The sequence below is a fragment of the Psittacula echo genome, assembly GCF_963264785.1.
Source record: "Psittacula echo genome assembly, chromosome: 17".
Taxonomy (NCBI): Eukaryota; Metazoa; Chordata; class Aves; order Psittaciformes; family Psittacidae; genus Psittacula; species Psittacula echo.
In genome coordinates, this window is record NC_137753.1 from 4,091,812 (window position 1) to 4,111,970 (window position 20,159).

Here is a 20,159-nt window from a genome sequence, read left to right on the forward strand (position 1 = left end):
GCAAAAAATGGTTAAACAGAATCAAAGAAAGATGGTAAGAGATAAAACTGTTAATAATCCACTTGGTTTTTGTTGCTCTCAAATAGAATAAGAAAAAGGAAATAAATTTGGCTAAGAATCCATAGGAACAGAGCTTCCATCATCTTATTCTAGCTGCAAAATGTTTGCTTGAGAGATGTTAACAGCACTCATTTAACAGCAGCTCAAAAATTACTGGATGCTCACAACGAAATTTGGCTATGAATTAAGTCTCTCAATTGCCCAGTGGAAGACTTGCCTATAAAGACAGAAACAGGGAAAAAACAAGACAGCTTTTTCACCCCTAAAAATACAGGGGCCACCTAAACCACAGCTGAAAACATCCCATGTCGTCATCAATATTCACTGCATTCAAATCAGCGTTTGGAAATGTCTAAAGCTCTTAAATAAAGAGAAAACTGGAGAGAAACAAAATCCCAGACATAGTCAACTGCTGTAACACCACTTCTAGTTGTACCATTAGGATGCTTGGAAAGTAATGCTGTATCCTATACATACACGTTTGAGCATCTGAGTTCATTTACTTCATTATATCAAAGTCTGAATGGGTCTTTTACAGGCAAAAGAGAGCTCTGTAAGAAATTAAGCTCAACAACTTGAAAAATGATGCCAGCAAAACTGGCTATTCATTCATTCTGAGATCTAGTATTCATCCACAGACAGTTATATGTCTTCAGCCTTATCCTGTACAACATTCTTCAAGCATGAGCTGAGCCTTCCCTGCTCCTATCTCTGAGTACAGCACAAGCAATTACATTTCCACGATCCATTTCAAGAAGTTTCCTGCCATCAACAGCAAATCTGGTAGATACAGCTATGATTGCACAATGTGACACCTTTTCATTTGTGATGTTGGCAAAATTTACCTTAAGGAGTTCAATTTACAGCTTGGCTGGTAAAAACAGTGCTGTCGTAGCAGCGTATAATTAGATAGATAACGGTACCTCAGAAGTGCAAGTTGTTATTAAAAAAACCCTCAAAATTGCTATCTACATCTCCTAAGTTTTCACAATAGCAGCCACAGTTACTAAAAGGAGAACTAATGAAACTGAAGGGCAAGGATAGCAAGGAACAGCAGCAGAGAGGACTAGGTCGGGAGTTTTACTTCTCCTAATGGGTAAATACTATCTATCTATTACCAAAGCAGCTACTTAATCCAAATGGCATTTATACACAAACCTGATCAGCTGAAAATGCACCAAAAGAGTCATCAAAAAGAGATGAGGGCCTCTGAGGGAAAATCTAAAAGGAGATGAGGATCCAGAACATGAGAGAAAGAAATGTAAAGAATCCTCAAAGAATTAGCATCTTTACAAACCTCAGGCAGTTCTGGAGCAGATACTAAAAGGAAATCAGACATAACCTACTACAGATGTAACAGTCTAACACTAATTCAAGCAAAGGATTAAATGTTTTAACCAACTCTGCTGTCCTATATTTCTGTGCAGTGCCTCTAGGTAGGTCCCTGTTTAACCTTAGATCAAGTTTGTTACACGCTTGCACATGCAAGTTTCAGGCTACAAAATGATTAACAAATTCAAGGAAGAGCAGCACCTAGACAAGACTTCACACTTCTCTGGGTATCTCAGAGAAGAACAGGTAGAGTACATGAAAGTCACAGCTACTGCAGAAAATGACAACAACAATGCAACAGGCAGCATTCTGAGTTGCTACCAAAGCACAGATTTTCTAATGCAAGGTACAAAAAGTTCAACCATTTTTGATATCAGCATGAATCAAAACCCCATGAACTTTTCATGCTGCTCCTATTCCATCAAAGTCTTATGACCAACACATGCTTCCCCCTACCTTAATGACTAATGGAAGCTATCACAGGCAATTCTTTCCACAGCTCCCTAAAAGCATTAAATACTGTGTTGCATCACTTGCATGAGGAAGTGTCCAACTTCATTATTATGGGTAAAATAATCCTTAGATGTAGAGTGTTTTGAGAGATTCTAACACTAAACCTATTTCCACAAAGATATTTGAAAAGGAACTTGCTACTAAGGGTCCAAACCTCACTTATGTGCTTCTGTATCTTACATGAACACAGGTCCTTGTGTGAGTGGTAATCCCTCATCACCCTCTCCTTCTAGGCTGTTTAGCTTTTCAAGGACATGGTGCAACAATAGTTATCAATTCTCTCTACCTTTTTAGGTGAAAAGACTCCCAGTGTTCCTCCATCTTCCCGAATGGCAACTCCCATTTCTGCCAACAATGCCTCCCTGAGAAAGAAAAGCAAGATATTTACCATATTTTAGGCTTCTTAGACAAAATAAGGGCTAATGAAAGCCACATTAGACCTTCAACCAGCCTATCCAGTGATCACAGAGCGAGAACTGTCACCACCTCATAACACAATAGGGCAAGTTTCTAAACTTTAGCCCTAGAATTTATAGGCCTGCAGAACAGCAAAAAAATTAGAGGTTTAATAGCATTTTAGTGCAATAATATACGACAAGATAAGTACAATTTTTGGAATGTAAGAGAATGTTGAAATGGAGATGGAAGAAACCCAGACTCCATCCTGCTTCACAGCAGAAGCCAATGTACCAGTAGCCAATGCTACCTGACTTACAGCAGTAAAACATGCTTCAGGGAACGTAGGAAAAATATATGGCTCTCAGCATTGCCCCTACTGTCAGTAGAATTATCACTAAGCACTATTCTGCTGTTCCATTGCTTTTGAACAGAATAACATTCTCCATTTTCCACACTTCTCTGTCTTCTAGAGACCATCCACATCTATAGCACTTCCGATTCCTGACCTTTCCATCCTAATGGCCTCGGTTTTCCTCAGCTTCTCTTCCCATGTTTCATTCAGCTCTGCAATGATCTTCTCAGATTCCTGTGGGAAAATCCCAGAAACCTCGTTACAATTCCTCTCAAAGTTCTTTCCAGAATACACAAAGCAATTAAAGTTTGTGCTCAGTTCTAGACCTCAGATTTATTCCAGATAGCAAAGTTACTCTCAGTACTTCAAAACCCTAAATTGTCTCCTTTTTAAAAGGGTAAATAGGTTTCAAAGCAAGCAGAGATGAAAAGACAACTTCCTACCTACCAGTCAGATTTTGATTTCAACCACCTCATTTTTTTCCCCTTTCCCCCACCTTTTCTTTATATTCTCTCTTGCCCTCCACCGCCTTCTTAATTTAAATCTGATTTACAGACATCATTCAGTAGCTGGATGCCAAGGCACTGCAGAGACCACACTGTTATTGCCATGGCAACAGCGGCTTTCCAATCGGAAAGGGATATGCAGTGTGTGTTCCAGCCCATTCCAATCCCTGTGGCAGCGTTTCATGGACAAGACATGAGAATGAAGCAGAGATTCAACGCGGCCAGCTCTCCCCACTCATCCACCCATGGGGACTGGGGGGAGCTTTCATAAAAATCAAGAAATACTTCACTGTAATGCACTTCTGATGCGGTTCAATTCTATGCAGAACTGGGACAAGGCTGCTATTGTCTGGGTACAGCATGCTATTCTGTGTGCTTCACATTTTGATCTGTGGGGGCTGGGTGAATACAACAGTGGCAGGATTATTCTTCCTTGTTCCTTTCAACTTGGGGGTAATTTGGTTTTCTGAAAGCTGAGTGCATTTGCTAGGCAGACTTTGTCCACACTAGTGCTGACCAGGCCTCCTGAAGTCTATACTTATGATCACATTTTCCATAATTACCACAGCATCAGAGGACTCGTAAACACAAATCAAGACTTTCATTTATAATTTACTTGAGCTCCAGACTACAATTAAACCTAAGTTATTCTAAGTTATTAAACCTAAGTAACACTAACAAGAAAGGCTGTGCATGAACCCAGCTTCTAGCCCACCACAGTTAAGTGCCCTTTTAAAGGTGCAAGTGGGTTTCAGACAGCTTCCTACCAGAACGGTAGCATACTCGATATATTTATGAAGGAAAGTTCCCCAGGTTCACTGCTATTTAGCCTTGGACAAGGGGTAACGGGTTCAAACTTAAACAGGGGAAGTTTAGATTGGATCTAAGGAGGAAATTCTTTACTGTAAGGGTGGTGAGGCACTGGAATGGGTTGCCCAGGGAAGTTGTGAATGCTCCATCCTTGGCGGTGTTCAAGGCCAGGTTGGACAGAGCCACGGGAGGCATGGTTTAGTGTGAGGTGTCCCTGCCCATGGCAGGGAGGTTGGAACTGGATGATCTTAAGGTCCTTTCCAACCCTAACTATTCTATGATTCTATGATCTACAGCAATACCTACCTTCAAACGTTCAATTGCCTCTTCTCCTCCAGGTGTCGACATGATTCTTTCCTGTATACTGGACACAGATGTTATGCCCACCTGACTACTGAGAGAGCAGGAGGATGGAGATGCAGTGAGAGACCCCATGGAGGCTGTGGAAAAATTGCCAGGACGTTGATTCTCGGAGGCTAGCAAGTATCTATGTTTATTGTTCTGAAAATCTTTCAAATCTGGGAGAAAGACACAGACAGAAGGAAGGCAGGAAGATGGGGAAAAGGAAAATAGGAAGAAGGAAGGAAGAGGAAAAAGGAAAGGAAGGAAACACCAGTGTAAGAGGAAAGCATTTAAGCAGCAACAAGTTTTGTAATTTTTAGATGGCAGTTCTGAAACAAATCTTTTAATATTAGTATCCATAATATATGGGTAGCTCAGACCCTGGGAATTACCAGTAACAACTTCATCATAAACCATTTTGATCAAAAAAAGCTTGGAAAAAAAGTAATTTACACACTTGTCAAAAAATCAACCATCCTATTCCCAACTAACACTAAACTGAGCACCACAGAGCTCAGACCAGGAGCAGATTCAGGGATATTCTCAACTCAGCAAAACACTCACTTCTGGACTCCTTTAATCTAAAGTCATGACTAAGTAAATATGTTTGTCACAGGAGTGGTTCTGCTGCTGAGCCACCCAGCTCACAAAGAGCTACCCCTCCTTAAGTTCTCACAGAGGAGTATGCAAATCACCTTCAGTCCATGATGGGGAGAACATAACACAAGTCCATAACAACATCATTATGTTACCTCTTAACCCTCCTTATCTGAAAAATGGAAAGCTAAGACACCTGATCAGTGAAATATCTGATAAGGTTCTCCAACTTCAGAAGGTGCTTTAAAGCTTTTTGGTCTTAGTTGATACGAGGGAGGCCTTAAAAATCCCTAAAATTTAGTAAGGCAGCTTTTGTAGCCTGAAAACCTGGAGGTCTGAAAGATGCCTCCTTGAAAGACTGAAAACAAGGAAAAGGTGAATGACTGATTTAAGAACAAATATCCAAAGGCAATTTATTTTAATCAAACTTGGTTTCTCAGCTATGTCTGTAAACCATATTCTCAGAATAACCACACACACCCCCAAAAACATCTTCTAATTTGGAAATACCAGACAACTAAACAGCTCAGTTATAACAATTTTGATAGCTTTAAACTCCATTAAAAATGCTTTAAAATAAGCATCCTTAGGAAAGAAACAGCTCAAATCAGACCTTGCAAGTTATAAACAAGGGCTTCACACTTACAAAAATGAGATGCTTGCCCAGACATTGCATAGATTTCCATGTCCTCCTACATCTCCTCTACTCTTCCCCTGAACAATCCTGCTATTGTCAGCCTTATACCCTAGTTCACTCCACATTCAACCTGCTGTTTCAGCCTCATAAAACATGACTGCATCAAGTCAGTTTTAAAACCACCATCTGCAAATACAGGAAGCAGGGGTGGGAGTTTACCAGAAGAAAAGCAGGTTAAGGAAAGGGAATGCCATCGGGATGAGGAAAGCAGGCATGACAGAGCAGGGAGGATGAAGTCCGAGAGGCCAACAGACACATGCACCCCTGAAGATAAAGGAAGTGGCACTTGCAAAAGCTTTCAGTTGCTGTGACCATAGGGAACCAAAAACCCTCAACATCATGCACGCTTCTCCTGGAGGCTGCAGCTTTCACACAGATGACATATGCACACGCTGGAAGCAGCATCAGAATGTAAGACAAGGCCAAGATGAGTCTTTACACCACCAGTAGCTTTAATTCTAGGAAATTTCAGACAGATCTCTTCCAGTTTATGCTATCTAAGTGAGGGTGAAAAAAACTGACTGAAAGAGTTTAAAAAGTCTACCAACCCCTAATTTACATACATTTCTCCTGCAATGGACAGGGTATTTTTCCCTTTCCCAGAAGCAAACAGTAGAACAGAAATAAAATGCTATTTGCTGACTGTTTTAACCCTATTCAGTTAGTCATCTGCAACCAAGTATTTGAGCTCAAACAAGTGACTTTCATCAGTATAAGGTGTTCATGTTTTTAAAGAGACCATATAAATAAACAAATCTCTGTCTCCAGGAGGAACTGATAACATTTCATCTTGAAATAGATATACTTATATATCACTAGATACATTTAAAACAAACCCTTCTAGGTGGAAAAGAGATGCTGAGGCCAGAAGCTAAGTGTGCGGAAGCTGTTTCAACTAAGTAACTTCAGAAAGAGTTCAGAAAATGATTTTTCAGTTCCAATCTAAACTGCTGCCTGTCATGAAAACAGACTAAAGAACTACTACTCTCCTTTCTATATCCTGCCAGAAAGAAAGCAATGAACATATGTTGTATTTGAAACTCTGCACTTCTGTTTGACTGTCAACTCAATCTAAGAATGCTGGTTAAGCTAGTTTCCATGAACCAGCACTGCATTCCACAGTGAGTGTTCTGTCTGGGATTTCCCCGTGAGAAATGCTGGCATGCAAAGCTCAGTTAAAAGCTGATCCAGAGAAAGCAGGTTAAAAAGAGAATCACACAATACACACATTTGCCTCCACTTCCAGAGTATTCATCTCCCATTGGATCAACTGAAAGGAAGCAGGAGGGAAAACACAAGAAGGATCAAAATTGAAGGTTCACTAGGACACAGGAAGGGAAGAAAATACTACTTGATATTTAAAGAAACAAAATACAATTTTCAGTAACACAGGTATTTTTCCAGTTTTGATTTAGAACCAAAAAACACAGACATAACCACTTGCATTTCATTGTTTTCTCTTGAAAACAAGCAAACAAAAAGGTAAATACATGTTACACATCTTTAAGCAGTCTGTGACTCAGTTAGGACTTCTGCTTCACAGGCAAATAAGCTCTGACAAATCAGAATCTAGTGCAACATTCCCCTTTTTTAAGTCAAAGAATCTTTTAATCCACTGGAATACATTCTGGGCTTTTATGGGCACTTCCTTCCCTAGGAATTAAACCATTGTTCATATTAGAGAAGAACGTAGCAGCCTAACGTTTGGTTTATTTGCTTTGTTTGGAATGAAGACAAGGAAAGAATTCAGGCACAAATGTGTTCTGGTGCTTTAAGAGGTTGCTGGCAAAGCAAACCAGTACAATACTGCGCTGCCAACCTAACTCAAAATCTCGCCCCGAAAGAATTCATTATTTATTCACAAGCAGCTGTTTCATAGCTGGTTATTTTGAGATGACAAATGGTTTGTCACTCAGGACATTGTCTAACAGGAATTAGTCATCGTTTTCTTTTCTGAGCAAGGAGGGCATTGAAGCCAGGTATCAACTAACAACCTTAACCCTTTAAGGAGGAAGAAAAGATGCTTTCTTTTTCAGTATGAAATTAAGTTTCTATCCTCCTTTTATGGGCAGCCAGACAAAATCCCCTCCATAACACATCAGGGCAACTCCTGAATGTGTAAATTCTATTACACAAAATCAGTTCTACACTAACAAGAAACTCAATTTCCATGTCTTTTCTTGAGACTTTGAAGGTGGCCTCTCTACAGACAATCCTAGGATGGACTGTTTAAAGACAGAACATGCTACCATTTCTAAAACCCTGTTCAAATTTAGTATCGGCACCTACATTTAACTCCCTTGTCTTAAACCACAGGCCCAGCCCTCCCTTCTCTGTAAGACAGACCAACCTCAAGATGGTAGGGTCTGTTTAATCCACTTACTGTCAATAATATCTCCCAGCCCTTGGGCACGCAGGAGATCCTTAAGCCTTGTCACCTCCTCCTTCAGCTCACGCACCAGCTTGGCATTGGGATCTTCATTGATAACAGCATTGCATTTAATCTGTTTTGCACGATCTGCATATCTGGAACCAGACCAAACCAGTGAAACCTTACAATGAGAATGTAAACGCTTATATGCAACGCAGGTACGCAGCAATACAGAAGACATTTAGCTGCAGCTTATGTCAGAAAAGAATCCTGGATTATATTAAGGCATGCATTTGAATTCATGTTTAATACAGCGTATTGCTCCAAAAAGTCCTACTCAAAGACAGATTAACAATATGTACAACAAACAATACATTTTTCTTTCTCTCTTTCTTTATTCAGTGCTTTGAATCCTCAGCTTGACCAGTGTGCTCAATTTTAGGAACCACACTGGAAAAGAACATACGAACACAAGATGAGTTTGATTTTTCAAGTTAAGAGTAGGCAATAAATGCCTAGCTCCCTGTTCACACAAAATAGATCAGTTTTCCTCTTTCAGAGTAACTGAATTTTTGTATTGAGTCATCTTCCCTACAGATGTTCTTGAAGCATAATAACCCAAAAGTCTGAGGATAGAATGTGGCTATTAGAGCTAACAGCTACTTGTATCCATCTCAGATAAAAAGAAAGTACCTTAAAGTGCTCAAAGTTTCATCATAGTTTATGTCGGCTGGACTCAAAGCAGCAACCATCGCAGTTCTGGAGTTACCACCTACAACAAACAGGCAAGATTTCAGATGAAATTACAGTATTCATCAACAGCATTTTCAAAAAATTATAGAATTCAACTATATTCTACATTCTAAGGAACATACCAAAAATCATAGCAAAGAGCTGTAAAGGTAGAACTATATGACTGAGATCTGATTAGCAAAATTATTTAACTTCATACTTGATACAAATATAAGTGAGTTAAAAGCAGTCAGAAAATGGAATGAGAATTTTTCTCCCTATTGGCACAGGAAATCAGCCATACCTAGATTTTCTCGAAGAAGCCATGTTAGTACAGAATCCCTGTATGGTATAAAGTCTGTCTTCTTCTTTTTTTTACTCTACAAAGAAAAGAACACATTACTGAAAAAACAGACATCAAAAGGAAAATTAAGACACAAAAAATCATAGAATAGATATTAAAAGAACAGTGACAGCATCCACATAAGCTATCTAAACAGAGGGATGGCCCATCCTCAGTTGTACAAGTGATTATGAGACAATATGCAACATATTCAGACATCTAACATGATGATAAGCAGTCCAGAGAATTCCCCTGACGCACTACCTTCAGAAAGGTTTGTCTGTGTGTGAAGGATATCTTCCTGATGTTTAAATTGTGTGTTTTAACACCATTCCAAGACAATTTAGGCAGTAAATTGTTCAGAGGAAGATTCATTTCTCTTTTGGTGGAAAAGTTACAGCTTCCAAGAGCAGTCAAAAGTCTGTTACAGGATATTGCACAGCTACAGAGATACAGGTGCACAAGGCATATGATCTGAGCGTATCTACTTAGATGCCCAAGTACTTGATCCCAAAGTCACTAGTGACAGATTAGAACTTCCACACAAGAGAAGAGGGCTTTCTCAGCACCTTGGGCAGACTTCCCCAGCTTCTTTATTTGATCTAAATGAAAAAATGATTAACTCCAAAAGCTCTTTAACAGAAGCTCACATTAACAGAATGTGAGGCTTGGGTCATTTGTTTACTTACACAAATAGTTAATAGGCAAGCATCTTGCTTCAAGAGATGCCACAAGTTTAATTCTACCCAACACTCAACATAGGATATGGCTTTGCAATAAAAGGCCTGATTATCATTTGTGTGAAACTCCTCTTAACACTCAAGAGGTGCTTAAAATGTGTTGGTCTTGCAATAGTTCTACTGCCCATTACCAAAGGTGAGTAACCTTACAATGCATGAGTAAAATTACAAAGGGCTCTTAAGCACCAGATGCTAAAGCTGAAAACTAGAATTGACTCATCGCCTACAATCCATCCTATGGGGTAAAGACAAAAGTACAGAGAGTAGAAGCATGAAAGCAAGGACAAAGTTATCCATATGAAAAGTAAATATTCCCAAGGTAAATCACCAAATCAGAAGCAGGAATGCAATTAGAATATTCCTAAACATATACAGAAATGTGCACTTTTCATTACTTTATTCCCAACATTAGAACATTTTTAAATTATACTACTGATAATTCTCAGGCTTCATGATTGTAATTTAGAGTCACAGGAATTTCTCAAGGACCTGACATAAGAGATCCTTGCTCTTTGATTCCTAAACTGAAGAGAATAAAATCTTACACTCAGGCAAAACAAGACAATATCCACTACTACTCAGACCATCATACCTTGCTGGTGCAGTTATCCTAAGTTGAAAGCATTAAAGAAAGAGGAAGAAAATATAAGATGAGCTTCTTAGGAGAGCTTTATACAGAATTACCATGTTAGCTTGGATAGTATTTGCTTTTCCTGAGAAGTCCAATGGATGAGAAGAGTTTTCATAACAAAAAGACCAATCTAAAAAGCACTTAAGTATACTCAACCTGCCCAAGCTGTTGAGAACTCACTTTGAAAAGAAACAGCAGTTTAGGCTTTTTAAATAGCAGTTGACTATAAAAAAGGACAAAGTATTCTTCTGAACCTACAACACTGTGTTCAACATATGCTCACTCAACTCAACACATTATTAAGTCTTGCCATTGAAAAAAGCCAGTGATAATCAACACTGCATTGCTAAAGTTTAATAACAAACCTGCAGTTAGCTTTATAAACTTATTCTTTCAAGTAAACTGCTCTACAGAACTAAAAGCTTGCTACTTGAACATGTCTTCTACACAAACAATAGCTTCTTTTGCAAGGCTTCCTCACAGCTAAATAAACCAATGCTCTGTCAACAAAGTTTCTACCAGCCTGCACGACGTTCACAGAATACTACCAACACTATTCATCTACCAAAATACACACAGCTAATTTGGCTCAGAATGCTAAGCCAAGAACATGAACAATTCTGCTGTACAGTTTTTACTGCGTCAGTTTTACAAGTTTTGAATAGGTTGTTGCAGGTAACTAAATGCTGTACTTACCACTTCAGCCAGTGCTGAAATAACTTTGCCCAGAGTTGTGAGAGACTTGTTTATATTTGCTCCTTCCTGGGGAAAGAAAATCCAGTATTATATAGCAATTAGAATTGTTCAACCATGAACCTCTGCAGACTAAACAAGCCAAATCAAATCCATGAGCAGAGAGGAGAAAAAGTCTTCAGTTTTGCAACAATTTTTTCCATACTTAGAATAGCAATTGTTTCTTTTCTTCATTATTTGTCAAGTGAAAAGCCCACATGAAGCTTGTGCAGCTTTCTTCCTCCCAACACTGATGGCCCAATACCTTTAATCGGGTTCCTTTGGCACCAGTTGAATCAGCTCGCTCACTCCCAGCTAGATCCACAAGGCTAATCTTGCTGACCTGAGGAGAGAAAGCACATCAACGATGAGAATTAGCTCTTGGTGTGCTAAATAACAAAACTTCAAAGAATTCTACAGCATGAGAATAGCTCTATTGTCTAAAGAAACCACCGCAGTGTACTTAAAACTACAGTCAAAGTTTTCACAAGCTATTAGCTTGATGCTGTTATCTTATGGATCAGAGGCGTCTGGGATTATGCTCTAGTTTAAGTATCACTATACCCCTCTACCTATAAAGAGAGAATGAGGTCTTGCATGAACGGAGTAGAACAGAAGTCAAAACTACTGCTGACAGCACAAGAATCTCATAAGAGGAGAAACTTAATGTTTCATCCTGACTCTAAAGACATCAACAGCAATGCACTGGCCTAACTAAACTGACTGCAAGTCAGTTAATGATAATATTACAGGAAGTGGTGTCTTCAATACATCATTTTTTTCAGATCTGTCCACAACAGTGAGTTCAGAAACATGAACATTACCTGTATTTCAGCTACTTCTGCATGCAGCTTCTATTTCACAGTATCAGAAGGCAGAAAAAACTATCCCATGCTAAACAGTGCACCTCCTTTTAACATGCAAATTCCAACAAGTGCTTAATTCTCACTCATTCCAATTCCTGTGCCCACAGAAAAGAACTAAGGAGGCAAAGATTGCACTGAGAAGCAAAACCACAGAAAGTTTTCAGAACAATACTGGAAAATATTAACTTCCTTTATTTCCTATATGCCTCCCCACAGACTCTAGTCCTTAAGGCTATATTTCCCTACATCTCTATACTTTCATCCTACACATATTCTCCATTCATATGTTTTTAGAATTAACATTCAAACAAAAACCCCATAAGAAATAAAAACACCCTGTCAAGACACACAGCCTTAAACAGAACACCAGAAAACCCAATTAATTCTCATTTTATCATCATACTGCCAATAAGAATAAGTCACTGCAAGGAAGACTTGTGAAAAACTATCAGAAAGCCACTTATTTGTAACATACCTTCTCTGTGGAAAGATTAGTTTCTGTGTCATGTTTCTTCTGAGTAAAGACAATTGTGAACACAGCGTGAGAGCGGCTGCTGGTTTCATTCATGTTGGTAGCTGCCACAGTCCTAAAATATGAACAGATATAGACATGTTTAGGAAACAGTAGCCTCTGTGCTCCAAGTACAACTACCTGCAGGGCTGAAAGCAGCTGGGGAGGAATGAGACGAAGAGGCTGTATAGTTTATGTTCTGCCCTGGTAACGAAGACAAAGCCACCTTGAATGTTATTAACAAACCCTGTGATTTTTCACTCCTGAATTACTCCCATCTTCATCACAACTTAAAGAGAGCTTCCTCAATCTGTGTACTCAGTAATCTACTTTGCACTCAAACACCCAAGAAAACACAAGCAGCATTACATCAATCTTTCCCACGCATTGTTAAATGGAGCCTACAGCTGTCATGAAAACAACTACTAATGAACCAGAACTGAAAGCTAAAATGGCAACTTAAGTCCCGGCCACTTGACTAAATGAAAGAGAAGACTGTGTTCACATGTGTATTTATACCAATATAGTGATAGAGTACACAACAAAGGCAGAACTAAAAACCAGTATAATTATCTACGCACCTCATCTCAAGCCATTACAAGCTTTAAATATCTATACAGTGATTTGCAGTGCTGTTTCCCCACACAAATCAATCTCAGCCTTTTAACAGCATTGATCAGTGCACATTTCAGCAGTACTCCTCAGCTTGAGGAGTATAATACTCTTCCTGAGCTTCTTCCAGAAGTGCCAATGCATCACAGAAGATATTTTAGATTTGCTGCTATATGCCATATATCCCCACAACAGAGATAAAAATATACAGTGTGCTATCATCACTCACCTGGCTTTGTTCCCAGCATCCATGAGGTCAGCAATGTCTGTGTAAGATGTGACTGCTAACTTGGACAGATCTTCCACATACGGTCCAAGCAGAGGATGTTCTCGCACCCGCAAATTGCCTTTGTTCTTCGGGTTCAACAAGTCTCTGACTCTCTCACAGTAAATCTCCATGTAACTCACCTGAAAACAGGAATTTGCATGGACAATTTAGTGTTTCCTAAGGCTTCCTCTGCAAGCAGCCCTGCAGCACTTTGGAGCGCCACTGGTAGAAACTCCCCCAGTCCATTACAGCAATGTTGTAGGTGAGTGTCTCAGTTCAATTAACAGCTTGAGACAATGGCAGAAGGGAAGAAGAGCCACTAGTCTCATGCCTCAGATCTCCAGCACAAGCTGCAGGACTCACATTCATGTACCAATCCCTCAAGTATTTCAGAAAGCACTGGTGTTTAATTAAAAATTATACACATGAGTTCACAATCATCTTAACAGCCTTAATATGACACAGCAGCAAAACTATCTTTGTAAAGAGGCAAACAAGACAGATGGTAGGAGGAATCTGCTGTAAGCAGGAATCTCTCTTATGAGCCTCCAAAGCAAACTTAAGAAGGGAAAAGGAACTGATTTCTTTATATGCAGAAGCAAATTTGATTCTAAGCTATCCCCACATCCTGCTGTATTCCTGAGTCATCAGTATAATCATTCAAACTATGGTAATCTGGAATCTGCACCCTTTGAAATAAATTATAAAGCTTCTTTAATTCTTTAATTTCTATTTTTCTCGTGGCACTAGGCTTATCCCAGTCCAACAGGTACTTGGTAGCTGCAGCAGGGAAGATATTAAATATTGAAAGAGACAGGAAGTTATTTACTTTCATTCTGTGGAAAGATTACAGATGCAAGCTCAATCTCTAAATTTAGAGATTTCAAGATTGAAGACCTCTTTTTGTATAAGTGCAGATAAATGAATTCTATACCCAAAACAGATCACAACACACTATTTATACACTTCCATCACTATTCCTGACTCCCTTTTCTACTCATTTGTCAGATGTTTGTTCTTTTGGATTTCCATTATAAGAGACTATTTCTCTCTCACACATGCACAAATCTATTCTCAGAGACATAATCAGAACAAGAAATATGTACGAAGTAGAAAAAACATCAGGAAAATGTGGGAATCTTCTCATACACAAATCCTAAGCATGATATTCCTATGGTATTCAAGCACTAAACAATGTTAATGAAATGCAAATAAACGGAGTGTTAAAATGGACAGATTCAGGGCCACAGAACTAGTAATTTTCCAGTTCTGTAATTTAGAAGCAGCAGTGATTGGAGTTCACATTTCTTAATAATAATCACATTTGAATTCTACCAGCTTTTTGTTCTTCCTTTCTTCATAGCCTGCAACATATTTGCACATCAAGCCATTAACACTGATTGGGGGAAAAAAAACCCAGTAAAAGACAGGAAATAGTCTTTCTATGAAGTGGCTGCTTTTATTTCTGCCTTCAAGTGGTGCAGGGAGACAAAACCACTTTCTAAATACAGCCCAATCTAAGTAAGGATAATTATTAAGAAAAATTAAGTACTGTCAAACTTCTTACGTATGCACAACTTAAACAATTTTTCTCTGTAAACCAGCCCTACTAACAGATGGCAGGTAAGACTGAGCTATGCAGACAAGTCCTGTTGGGAAACAGGGTATAAATTATGACTGTAACAATTGGCAAGGAAATAAGAAGTCCCAGACAGGTTTTAACTACATTTGCCTCAAACATGAAACAGAAAAGACACAAAGCTTAAAATAAGATGAAATTAAAAAACCCACAGCATCTTAATCCAACATCAGTAATGCAGCACCCACACTCAGTTTGATGTCCAGCACACAGATACTCTTTGATCCTTCGCCATACTCACCTCTACAGAATATGACATTTCCTCATTGCTGTTGTCATTGATTTTCTCAAACAGTTCTTCACACAGCTGGAAAGAGATTAAACCTGAGTCAGGAATTAGTCTTACCTGAATGGTAACAAGTAACTACTATGACATGTCATTAAATGGGCTTTAGATTGAAGGCACAGGAAGAGAAAGAACTTGTTACAGCAACCACGTACAGCTTCTCAATTCTACATCACTATCATTCAACCTTATTTTATATAGTAGCTCAACAACTGTTTTAGGCTTAACCAACACTGTTATTCTGTACTATAAAATAGAAAAAGCTTGTAACAACTGAAATGGGAAGCACTAATTTTAGAAAGGAATTACTAAAATTCTTAATCTTCTCCTAGTCTCATAAAAACAGGTCTGTTTATTCAGTGTGCTGAGGTTCCAGGATTCAGATTTAAATCAACAGGCAGAAATTACTTCAAAATTTGTTAACAGTATCTTCATATGAAGGATGCTTTAACTATAAGCAGTCTACTGCTTCAAGAGTGCTTGTCTACAGGTAACTGAAATGAGACACCTAAAATTGTGATAAAGGAAGAAAAGATGAACAGTGGGCAAGCCACGGATATCCATTTGTAGATTGTAAAGCATGGGTACAAAGAGGAATAACAATAGAAAGAGGTTTCTGGAACAGATATCTACAAGCCACTGTATGAAAAATAGATTATGAAGAATACAGGCAATTTGGAGAGCACAAACTCTGAAGTATTCAGTCAACACATGGCTGAAGTATCAAAGCTCCACATTAGGGACTGGCAGAGAGGGAATTTTTGTCAACACCTAAGAATTTAATGTCAACAACCTACATTACTTCAATCATGACTGTGCTGTACCTTCTGTGTGAGAACAGATTCAACAAGGTCTCCCTCAACAGACAGTTCATTTTGTACCTTTATGGGAAGGCTTCCTGATGAAGTTTGAGGAAAACCATTTTGGTTTAAAACTGCAGTAGATAACAGGAGTATTATTCAATCCACAGGAGCATTATTAAGTTAGAGGATTTTTAGGACAATATTTACTTTGTATCTATTTGAAGTTTTACAAAAACAAATAGGAATACCAAGATTACAACAAAAAATTTTAGCATGAAGCTGTTGTCACAGATTTTCAGCTCATTTCACCTGTTCTGCTGTAAATAATGACATTGCTTAATAAAACCAAAATGGTTAGAAGCAAGAATTCTGTCCTTCACCATGTTACCTCTTCCAATGTTATTTTAAGCTAATCATCAGAACACTTGCAACCTATTTCAGGACGTATGCTCATGCTATTAACAGAGAACAACACTCTGTGTCCTCTATTTCACACCTGTGGCACAGGGCCAATGTCTCCTGCAAACCTGCAGCAGAATGAGGACTCAAGCTGTTCAGCATATTTGTTTATCAAAACTGAAACCCAACCTCAGGTTTCTATTTTGGGAATGGAGGAACACACTATCTTCCAATGAACATGCTTCACTGTCAGCACCTATACGCTGAGGAAGGCCTGAACAAATGTCACACAACCAACAGCTACAGAATACTACATTATAAAGTAGTTCTTGGGGGGGGATCTCAAAACGTTTTCATGCACTTTCCTTACCAAGATGCATTATTCAGTTTTTAGCTTTGGGAAGCTTGTTTCCACAAAATGTTCCTGGCATGATGATCAGTAATGCTACCTTTTGAATTCCTGCTGAATACAAAGTTTAAGTGCTGTCTTAGCTGAAGTCAGAGACAAAACCCAGTGAACAAGACATACCGATTTGCTAGTTTGCTGGCAAAGTGGAGAAATTGGATGGATATAAAATATACAGAGTATATCGTACACGTTTATAAAGTAACAGAGAGGAAAATGACTTATAATGCTTTTTCCCCAGTAGATTTCTTTCACTTCAGAATAAGCTGTTGTTCTCTGTTAACTGTTATCGCAATATAAGAACAGTGCACCAGTAAGCATGTGCCTGAACATACTACGAAACCAAATCCCCTTTCTGGGTTCTGTTTTACCTGGGGGATTATGCCTGCTTGGCTCTCCTCCTGCTTGCCCATCATTGTGTAAGATTTCCCAGCTCCAGTTTGTCCATAGGCAAAAATGCATACATTGTAGCCCTCAAAGGCATGCAGCAACATCTCCTTCCCAATATCATTGTATACACGGCTCTGAGATGCAAAGCAGGGATCTTCAGGCTGGAAAGACATGAAAACAGCATAAATACAGTCTTATCCTATCATTCAAGTAACATTTCAAAAAGCAACTGGGTTTTTTTTCCTACTTTTTTCCCTTTGTGGGTCAATCCCTTAGGAAGAAGCAAATACACAAATGTGCACATTTCTGCACACAGCTTTTTCCCAAGGCAGTACCAGCTGGAGAAGGACGACAATGCAGGAGCACTCCATCAATGCTGAGGAAACAATCTGCACAAAGAAACCGACCTCGTCTGGTTTGTGAGCATTGTTGACACTATTGGAAAAGTTTCGAGCAAGATCACTGACAAATGAGATTCGTGGTGTCTGGGAGGAGGGAGTTGGGGGGAGAAAACCCAAAGCAGAGTTCAGAGAGTCAATACACATGAATAAAGGACTGGGAGCTACAAAAAAGCCCCACAGTGGCTGGTCTTGACAAGGGCTCTGAAGGGTAGCAGAGGGAAAAGAGAAGAAAGTTGCTTGGGTTTGTTTGGTTGTTGGGCTTTTTCAGATTGAGTGTAAAGAAACCATTAAAATGACCAAGTTTTCCTTGCAGCTGCCTGATCCCACTGTCTAATCCAATGCAGTTTTCTATTTACAACCTCAATGGTGACTACAGAATCCCTAAGTATGTCAAACACATTATTTCACATTAGCAAGTAGCTGAACCAGTGAAGGACAATGCATCAGACCACTTTTCTATGGCTAAACTCAACAATAAAACTGAAACATAACATTAAAAAGAAGCTATTTTAAAGCAACTTAGCCCAGTGATAAATGAAATCTCTACTGCAGATGCATCCAGTGATAGAAATCTGTATCAGGACAAAGCAATTTATCACATTCAAACACTCAACTGAAAAGTTTGTTATGTTTTGAAAAGAGGCAATGAAAAGAAATTACAAGTTAAAGATGTCAATAAGAACACATTTGCCAGATCTCAAGGCAAATACAGAACTTGTTTAAAGCAAAGCTTCATGAATGATAAAAATGAATTCTCTATTTTTTAAGTAGTGTGTTTCAGGCATGGTATTGATCAGACACCAATATCCAGCCACCAGAGGAAACCCAAGGTGCAGCTCCAGGCATGGATTAAGACATGAAACACTGGCAGAAAGCTGGTTTCAGTGTCTAAGCCCATTTTTCTCATGTCTTGATGATTTAGGAAAGCCCTTGATAAATATACTTGAAAAAATTACCATACTAATGATTATCTACACAGATGTTTCATGCTGCATGAACCAGAAGAGATAACATAATACTGAAACTTAATTTTGTACGACTATGTCACTATATTGTGACTACGTTGTTCTTAATCTAGCATTCGCTTTCTTCCTGAAATGCTGGATTTTACTACTACTTTTTCCTGAAATCAGGACAAATTTAGCTGTGCCAACATTCTAATGCTGGGATAAAGATTTTATCAGACCACTTTTCTTTGATGCTGCTTATCTGCTAATTTTCAGGAATTAAGTTCATAATGTTCTAATGGATCCTGTAATCTACTTGCATGGCTGCTCTGGAAGATTCAGTAGAAGAGCCGCACAAATCCAAGTTTTTCATCATGAAAACAATCTTGTTGGCCACAGATCTGCTCAGAAATATGAAGCCTTATTTGCAGCATCCATGCTACTAAAATTAGAGAAATTAATTATCCCTTCTTTCTGTATCTTTTGAGAAAATAAGGCAGGGGAGGGGTAGATGGCAGAACAACACAGTTCTGCTGTAGAACAATTGCTGGAAGTCAGCGAGACCTCAGCACCAGTTCGCAGAAGGGTGGGGCAGAGGAGCTGGATGAGGGTTCATTGCTTTTGCAGCTATCAAAACACGGATCACTACTCTGCCTTTTCCAGATATGTCAAGGGAATCCAGACTACATCTCACCTTGAGCTATAAGAACTCAAGCAACTTTCACTTGTCTAAGGGCAAAACAGAATTAACTGTGGTTCACACACATCCTTCAAGAACAGAACATTCTTGGGGAATATTTGCAGTAACCTTTCAAATATTTACAACTTGGTGTGGAACTTCAGGAGTGCAGCTTTCTGCTCTCCCACAAACAGGACAAGATCACACACAACAACCAGCTTTTAACCTGAATGAGGATGAGACAATGCAGAAACATCTGACAGGGATGGCATGATCAGAGGAAAACGCAGTTAAATCAAGGCAGTCAACAACCCACCCGCCCTCCCAAAAAAAAGAACAACACACCCCCATGGTTTTCTTGTAAAAGAGCTTACCGATGTGTGGGACCAGTAAGAGTAGTCAAAGCTGAAGGACTTTGGTGCTTCCTTAGGATTCTTTGGATTGATAATACCTACAGGAAACAAAATGCAAGCTTTTAGCTAAGCTGACATTTAGGATCATGATTAATGAGCTTGCTGAGCCTTAACTTGATCTGCAGATCTTGAGTATTCACAGAATTGCCACATTGGAAATAAGTCAAGGGGGAAAAATAAAATCCTAGAAGGAATGGTGCTGACTTTTCACATGGGCCTGTAGGGACAGGATAAGCAAAAATAGTTCTAAACTGACAAAGGGGAGATTTAGATTGGGTATTAGGAAGAAATCCTTCCCTGTGAGGGTGCCCAGAGAAGCTGTGGCTGCCCCATCCTCGGCAGTGTTCAAGGCCAGGTTGGACAGGGCTTGGAGCCACCTGCT

The 20,159-nt window shown here is 39.1% G+C and overlaps 1 protein-coding gene across 3 annotated transcripts in view; it reads right to left on the minus strand.

Annotated features, from left to right (window-relative positions):
• KIF1B (kinesin family member 1B) overlaps positions 1-20,159 on the minus strand; it is a gene marked incomplete at its 3' end in the record, with an annotated part of 84,149 nt that overhangs the window by 47,952 nt on the left and 16,038 nt on the right. For 2 of the 3 annotated variants that reach the window (XM_080631393.1, XM_080631394.1), the window contains exons 2-14: positions 19,739-19,815; positions 17,319-17,498; positions 15,295-15,360; positions 13,376-13,554; positions 12,499-12,610; positions 11,423-11,500; positions 11,122-11,187; positions 9,016-9,091; positions 8,673-8,751; positions 7,992-8,134; positions 4,279-4,412; positions 2,811-2,890; positions 2,192-2,267 (exon numbers count right to left, since the gene is read on the minus strand). In XM_080631393.1, coding sequence (XP_080487519.1) covers positions 2,192-2,267; positions 2,811-2,890; positions 4,279-4,412; positions 7,992-8,134; positions 8,673-8,751; positions 9,016-9,091; positions 11,122-11,187; positions 11,423-11,500; positions 12,499-12,610; positions 13,376-13,554; positions 15,295-15,360; positions 17,319-17,498; positions 19,739-19,815 — 1,346 coding nt within the window. Of the gene's footprint in view, positions 1-2,191; positions 2,268-2,810; positions 2,891-4,278; positions 4,491-6,836; positions 6,879-7,991; positions 8,135-8,672; positions 8,752-9,015; positions 9,092-10,386; positions 10,405-11,121; positions 11,188-11,422; positions 11,501-12,498; positions 12,611-13,375; positions 13,555-15,294; positions 15,361-17,318; positions 17,499-19,738; positions 19,816-20,159 lie in introns of all 3 variants that reach the window. The other variant, XM_080631392.1, reaches the window with a different exon arrangement.